Source organism: Diospyros lotus, chromosome 2 (assembly GCF_014633365.1).
Source record: "Diospyros lotus cultivar Yz01 chromosome 2, ASM1463336v1, whole genome shotgun sequence".
Classification (NCBI taxonomy): Eukaryota; Viridiplantae; Streptophyta; class Magnoliopsida; order Ericales; family Ebenaceae; genus Diospyros; species Diospyros lotus.
In genome coordinates this window covers 34641876-34649479 of record NC_068339.1, presented here as the reverse complement: position 1 = coordinate 34649479, position 7604 = coordinate 34641876, and the positions used below count along the sequence as shown (strand labels likewise).

Below are 7604 nucleotides of genomic sequence, written 5' to 3'. Positions count from 1 at the left end.
TGTATGCAGGATTCAGATCAGCCAGGTATGTATTACAATTATGTGAGCCTACGTGCCAAAACTACATACCTGCATTTAGTTTACAGTTTATGTGCATTACATCTTATAATGTCATCCAGTGATTATTATATCTCTCAATACAAGTTCAGTAAGTTTTAATCAGTATCGATATTTCTCGATTCAGCTTCAGTTTTTCCTTTCCAGTTTATTACTTGCTGAGCTTTGTAGCTCACCTTGTACTCTTCACCATTCCAGGTCCTAGCGGGGGAGTACTAGATGTGGGGTCTAGCAGCAGTGTCCAGTAATGTGTGTACATGGAGCCACTCAAGACCAAAAATGTCTAGGAGTTGTCAGTTTATTAGTTAGCATTTGATCAATTTAGGTTTATTTTATATTCCAGCACGACTGGGGTCCACATAGTAACGTATTGTCCGGTTCAGGTCGCAACTAATCCCTGGTTTTATCGCTCTGGGATTTAATCCCAAAACGCGCGTCACTATGTAGAACACCCTCCGCACTTATATGCCCAGTTCCCCCGCTTTGCATAGCCGATGTGGGATTCGCCTAAGGTGCTTACACACACCCCCCCTTGGGACTCAGCGTCCTCGCTGAGATTTGCCCCACCACCGCGCTCAGAGGCTCGGGGGTCGGCTCTGATACCATTATGTAACGACCGGGGTCCACATAGTAACGTATTGTCCGGTTCAGGTCGCAACTAATCCCCGGTTTTATCGCTCTAGGATTTAATTCCAAAACGCGCGTCACTATGTAGAACACCCTCTGCACTTATATGCCTAGTTCCCCCCCTTTGCATAGCCGATGTGGGATTCGCCTAAGGTGCTTAGAAAGGGACCCTCGATGTCCTCAACTGCGTCATTTCGTACCCCATGCCTAAGAAGGCCTGCCGATACAAGATTTCCGAAGAGCTCCTTGGATCCACGAGGATCCGCCGAAGCTCCCATTTCCCGAGCTCGGTTGTTATCACCAGCGGATCATTTCGATTTGGGTATCCTGGGAGGTCGCTATCTGAAAAAGAGATTGGATCCACACTCCTTGATCTTTTCAGCCGGACGGCACCACCTCCTTCACCCTTCATGACCGGGACCTCCCCTACTGCGAGTGTATGGAATACTGGAGGCTGAAGATGATCGTCTTCCCCCCGATGCAATCTCTCCCGCTGAGCCCGATCTCGATCATCCGCGCGGTCCCTCTTAGGGGGGATCCTTGATCGCGACCGCTGGTCCCTCCTTCTCCGAGAATCGCCTGCTTTGGCCACATAGCTCTTCAGGAAACCCCGATTGATGAGCTCCTGGATCTCCTCCTTTAATTGGTGACATTCCTCCGTATCATGACCATGATCCCGATGGAAATAGCAGTATTTACTTCGGTTCCTTTTGTCGGACGGTGCCTTTATCGGTCGAGGCTTTTTCAAGTAGTCTTTACCCTTAATAGTAGCAAGGATATCTGCCCTCGGGGCATTCAGAGGAGTAAAACCACCCGAATCGCACCGAGGACGATGTTTTTCCCTTCGGTCGTCACTCTTCCTTTCCTCATGATGCTTCTTTTTATCCTTCTTCTCCACATGCTCCACCCTCTTAGCCTGCATGACCTCTTTGGCATTTATGTACTTCGTGGCCCGACCCAATATGTCCATGAATGTAATCGGGGGCATTTTGGCTAATGACTGGGCGAAAGGGCCGGGCCTCAGGGCGTTCTGGAACGCCACCATAGCTACATTATGGTCAAAGTTCTCTATACTCAAGGCTTCCATATTAAAACGTGAGACGAAGTCCTTCAAGGGCTCTCCTTGGTTCTGCTTCATACTTACCAAGTCCATGGTGGACCTTTGATGCCTCCGGAGAGGTGCAAAATGCGCTAGAAAGCTACCTCAGAGTTGCGCAAAACTTATGATGGAATGATGAGCCAGATTTGAATACCAAGCCCGTGCATGCCCCTCCAGGGTGGCCAAGAAAACCCTACACCACATCGCGTCTGAGGCGTCCTGTACCATCATGTGAGAGGTAAAGAGATCAAGGTGATCCATCAGGTCAGAGGTCCCCGCATAAGGCTTAATGGCCGGAATGCGGAAACGCTTCGATGGTATGGCCGCCATGATCTCCGGGTTAAGGGGCTGATTTATCCTTGCTCCCTGAGCCTCTCCAGCCTTCGGCTTCAGGGCAGCCATCTCCTCCTCTAGTTGCCGCAATCTTCTTTCCTACTGCTGCTTCACAAATGATAAGTCAAAAGACTTGACCGCCTCGCCATAGCCATCATCTTGTCCTAGCCTCCGCGGATTCTCATCCCGACGATAGGACTCCTCCTCTCTCGAGGGCTCGTGCCTTTCCTCCGCCCAAGAATGCTGGGCTTGCTAATGCTGGCGATCCAGAAAGCCCATGAGTAACTCCGTCAATCGTTGCACTTGACCTTCTAGGAGCGCTATCCGATCAGGCGAAGGCGGAAGGCCCTCCGGACTCCTATCCCTCCTCGGCGGGCTTCGGGGAGGGTTCTACTGACTTGGCTCTGGAACAGGGTTGCCCCCCGCGGCCCGAGATTGCTGTCTTCTTGTTGCCATTCAAGGCAAAAAGGGGAAAGATTGTCTCCACCTACTGCACTGGAGAGACAGAAGAGAAGAATGTTGGGCCCCACGGTGGGCGCCAATTGATGATAATCTTATGAAGTGGTAGCCACACGTTCCCTTCGTGCCTCTTTAGACGTACCTGCAATGGAGACGGGGACTTGCTCTCCCGGTCAATCTCCGATGATCAAGTCAGATCTCCCCCCTAAAATAGAATTCAATATATTTACTTAAATTGTAGGCAGAAACGAAAAAAGAAGTCCTTTCCTCTTACCTCTCATTCTCCTTTTAACCTTTTCTCGGGATAGGGATCATAGAGAGATCTTCGGGATCTCCCCTCCACTTTTCTCGGAACCTTCCTGATAAGGATTTCATAATAGTATCCGTCTCCGTAGGGTTCGGGATAGCTGCTGCCTCCGTGACCTTCAGCGAGTTAGTCTGTTCCTACGGCCTTGGAGATTTCCTTACTGAGTGCCTATCCGATTGATGTGGTGATGCTTATCTGCTACGTGTCTTCTAGATCTAAGTGAGATGATCGTAGGCGAAACTCCCTTTTAGGAAACATGTGTCCTGGGCGCCACTGGATATCTGCCCAAGGTATTGGCGTAACTATGGGATCGAGGGCATTCTCCTCATCAAATAGCTATCAATGGGATTATCTGAAAGATCTATGTCAAGAAGAATCACTACAACAAAATTTGGTTCTCTACGAAATTTTTTGTAGTTAAAAATTCATTTTTCGTAGTAAAAACAAATTAGCTACGAAAGTTTATTCGAAGCTTGAGTCGTAACCAAAGTCTCGTAGTTAATAGTATTTAGCTACGATTTAACATTTCGTAGAAAATAATGCCCTTTTCTCTACGATCAGAGAAACGTAGAGAAAGTATGGTTTTCTACTACGACATATATCGTAGTTAATTATACCGATTTTCGTAGTTGATCATAGCGATTTTCGTAACAAATAATACAAATTTTACTACGAATGTCAAATTGTAGAGAAAATATTTATTTTTCACTACATCAAATCGTAGCTAATTATACCAATTTTCGTAGCAAATTAGTTTTCACATATCAATTTTTGTAGCAAATTTTCGCAGTAAATTGATTTTTACATACTAATTTTCGTAGTAAATTGATAGTCACACACCAATTTTCATAGCAATTAATTTTCTCTTACCAATATTTTTATAATCAAAAATTAAATTTCCATAGTTAATTCTATTTACAGCTAATATACCACTACGATATCACTAAATTCAATTTCGTAGTAAAAAAATAATATTTTTTTCAAAATTAATATTTTTCTCTAAACCTACACCAACCCTTACAATCTAAATAAAATTTAAAAAATAATATATAATATCAAAAACTTTCAATTAATTACATAAAATAAAATTAATGTAAACCACAATCTCCAATTATTTTGAATCTGACAAGTACATAATACCAATACATGTAATGAAAGTAACATCAAATTCTAAAATAAAAATGGTTAAAAATTTAGCTCCCAAAGTCTTTTTTCCTCTACTACTTATGCATGCAAAAAATCTAAAAAATAAAAGTAATCGAAAGATCAAACAAATTAATCTAATTTATTTCAATGTGAAAGATTAATAATAATTTGAATAAAAAAACTAATCAATCCGGGTCCGTAAACAGTGAGCAAACCCCAATCAAGAATCCCTAAAAAATAAATCAATACTTGCAAGCAGAATCCCAAATTGCCAACATCCAACACAAGTAAAAGCCTAAAACAGAAGACCTAATTAACCAGCGTCCCCCCTTGCACCAATTTGAATTTTCAAATAGAACAGACCGCCAATATGATGAAAAAAATATTGGAAACACCACAGGTATAGATCAAGCAATGAAGAACTTCGATCTATTAAGAACAACTATAGATCGAATTGCACGAACAAACTGGAAGACCTACTGGAACAAAGCAAGAGACAAACAATCTTCAAAACCCGCTTCAGAACCAATCTGCGAGCTAAAACCTCAATTAGAGAACCCAAACTGGTGAGAATCCAGATCCAAGAGTAACCCCAATTTGAGAACCCAAACCAACGAGAAACCTTAGTCGGAGAGCCCAGATCTACGAACAGACTTCAGATTTTATCAAAGCAGACGAGAAACCACCACTGATATACCGAGAATCCTTCATTCATAACATCATATCAAGAAATCGGAACCCAAAACACAAAAATAGATCTGAAATCACAACAACCCATATGCAAACCACACTGATCGACCGAAAGACCATCTGAATCGAAGCAAAAGAGCCCCATTCCAAAATTGATAAGGCAAACAGCGCAAATCAATCCAGTCTTGAAATATGAGAGTTTACACGATTTGCACAGTAAAATATTTGCACACTAATTCGATGCAAAAATTTGAGAGTTTGGGAGGTTAAATTTTAATTAATTTGAGTTTTCTAAATGTATATTTTAGGGGGAATGTTCCCGCTTATTTTTTTATATTTTTTAATTTTCATTATTTTGAATTTTAAAAAAATTGAACTTATCTTTTAACTACAATTTAATAATTTTGTAGCAAAATTTTATTTTTTTTCTATGCAATTTTGAATCATAGATAAAACTTTTGTATTGAAAAATTATATTTGGAGGCAAAAAAATTGGCTTATTTAAATTGCCTACGATTTAAAAATTATGTTGGAAAATATTAACTTTTGACTATAAAACATATAGTGTAGATAAAATTTTCATAGCTAAAAACTATATTTGGTGGAAATTTTTTTGGCTCCTTTGAATTATCTACAGTTTAATAGTTTCGTAGCGAAATGTTAACATTTTGCTACGTAGAAAAAAAAATCATAAAGAAAAGGTTATTTTGTTGTAGTGAATAGCTGGAGTACATGAGATTGATGCTATGATAGCATTGAATGCAAAGGTACATAATCTTTTTAAGAAAATCGACCAGTTAAATATTAACCCTATTCAATCTTGTGTGCAGGTATGTGAGATTTGCGCAGGTCCTCATGTTACCCATGAGTGTCAAGCCGGGATATCTTTTGTACCTCAACCATTTAAGCAAGTCAATTATGTGGCTAATCAAGAAGGAAGACAATTCAATCCGAATGCAAACACTTATAATCCAGGATAGAGGAATCACCCTAACTTTTAATGGTCCAATAATCAGAATGTGTTGAAGCCTCCAATAGGATTCCAACAGCAGGAAAAAAAAGCCTTCATTGGAAGATTTAGTGGCTACCATGGCTAAGACGACTTCAGATTATATGGCTAAGATAGACACTATGTTTCAAAATCAACAAGCTGCCATCAGAAATCTAGAAATGCAAATTGGCCAAATAGCCAATATGGTGAACAATAGAGTTCAAGGAATAATCCAAAAGAGTAGTGCAAAGCAATAAAGTTGAGGAGTGGAAAGCAAGTGGGGCAAGATGAAGAAGAAAAAGTTGAACCAGAAGAAGCCGGACAAAATTTTCTAGAAACAGTTGATTAGGCCATCAGCGATCGCGATCAAAATGTGACTGAATCAGAAAAAGTTAAAATTTGAAGATCAGCGGTTGACTAAAACTACAAAATGGATACCAAAGTGGAAAACAATGCAGGAAGAAAAGAAGCAAAAAGAAGAGGAAGGTGCAAAGCAGGTTGAAAATATGAAGAAATATGTTCCCTTCCCTAAGAGATTGCAAAAGCAAAATGAAGATAAGAATTTTCTCAAATTTCATTATGTGTTTAAAAAATTGCATATTAACATTTCTTTTGCAGATGCATTAGCTCAAATGCCAAGTTATGCAAAGTTATTGAAGGAAATTCTATTAAAGAAAAGGCGATTAGATCAGAATGAAACAGTGATGCTTACTGAGGAGTGCAATGCCATTATCCAAAACAAGATGCCTCAGAAATTGAAAGATCCAGGGAGTTTTACTATACCATGCATGATTGGAAATTGTGAATTTAATAAAGCTCTTTGTGATCTAGGTGCTAACATAAATTTGATGCCATATTCTTTGTTTAAAAAGCTAGGCCTTGGTGAAATTAAGCATACTTCTGTTTCGTTGCAACTTGCTGACAAGTCTACTAAACATTCCATAAGAATGATAGAAGATGTCCTTGTTAAAGTTGCTAAATTTATTTTTCCTATGGATTTTATTGTGCTTGAAATGGAAGAGGATAGGGAAATACCGTTGATTTTAGGAAGACCATTCCTTGTAACAAATAAAGGGTTAATTGATCTTGAGCAAGGTAAGTTAACTTTGAGAATAGGGTCTGAAGAGGTGAATTTTAATGTTTTTCAGACTTCTAAAGGATTGAATCATGATGACTCTTGTTTAAGAATTGATGTTCTTGATGATTGTGTGGATGAATATGTTGATGGTTTGCATGAGCCATTAGATGAAGAACTACTGATTATTGAAAGTGGTGACATGCAGGAACTGGAACATGCACAAAACACTATTATAAAACCCAATGGAACTGATTAGTTAAGTGAAGATGAAAAGAAGGCTTTTGAGCATCTAAGGCAAGAATCTCGGCCTTCTATTGAGGAAGGAATTGTGTTGGGTCATAAGGTTTTCGAAAGAGGAATTGAGGTGGATAGAGCAAAAGTTGAAGTAATGAAAAAATTACCACCTCCGACCACAGTTAAAGGACTGAGAAGTTTCTTGGGGCATGTAGGGTTCTACAGAAGATTTATAAGAGATTGCTCTAAAATCACTAAGCCTCTTTGTAATTTGTTGATTAAAGATATACCATTTGAATTTACTAATGAGTGTTTATTTGCTTTTGACAGGATAAAGAAAGAATTGACTTCAATACCTATCATGACTTCCCCTTGTCATCTAGTTTATGGAAAAACATGTCACTTGCCTGTGGAATTAGAGCATAAAGCATATTGGGCTATTAAGTTCTTGAATTTTGATATGAATGCTTGCAGAAAATTAAAATCACGATGGTCAGGCCCTTTTACTATCACTCGAATTTTTCCTCACAATGCAATTGAAGTTCAACGTGGTGATAAAGTTTTCAAAGTTAATGGGCAGCAT

The 7604-nt window shown here is 39.7% G+C and overlaps 2 protein-coding genes across 2 annotated transcripts; one reads left to right on the top strand and one right to left on the bottom strand.

Annotated features, from left to right (window-relative positions):
* Positions 1-841: 841 nt before the first annotated feature.
* Positions 842-2185, bottom strand: LOC127794786 (uncharacterized). The gene is made up of 2 exons (XM_052326036.1): positions 1938-2185; positions 842-1883 (listed from the first exon to the last, which is right to left on the bottom strand). The coding sequence occupies exons 1-2, from the start codon at positions 2183-2185 to the stop codon at positions 842-844; spliced, it is 1290 nt and encodes a 429-aa protein (XP_052181996.1).
* A 3976-nt stretch (positions 2186-6161) lies between these two features.
* Positions 6162-7043, top strand: LOC127794785 (uncharacterized). Its single transcript, XM_052326035.1, has 2 exons — positions 6162-6195; positions 6328-7043. Exons 1-2 carry the CDS (start codon positions 6162-6164, stop codon positions 7041-7043), a joined length of 750 nt encoding a protein of 249 aa, XP_052181995.1.
* The last annotated feature ends 561 nt before the right edge of the window (positions 7044-7604 follow it).

Excerpts from the sequence above, each read along its gene's own strand:
- LOC127794786 (XM_052326036.1), bottom strand. The coding sequence starts at position 2,185 with ATGGCTGCCCTGAAGCCGAAGGCTGGAGAGGCTCAGGGAGCAAGGATA. Across the intron at positions 1,884-1,937 it reads GAGGGGCATGCACGGGCTTG|CTTTCTAGCGCATTTTGCAC; the intron begins GTATTCAAATCT and ends ACTCTGAGGTAG.
- LOC127794785 (XM_052326035.1), top strand. The coding sequence starts at position 6,162 with ATGCAGGAAGAAAAGAAGCAAAAAGAAGAGGAAG. Across the intron at positions 6,196-6,327 it reads GAAGCAAAAAGAAGAGGAAG|ATGCATTAGCTCAAATGCCA; the intron begins GTGCAAAGCAGG and ends TTTCTTTTGCAG.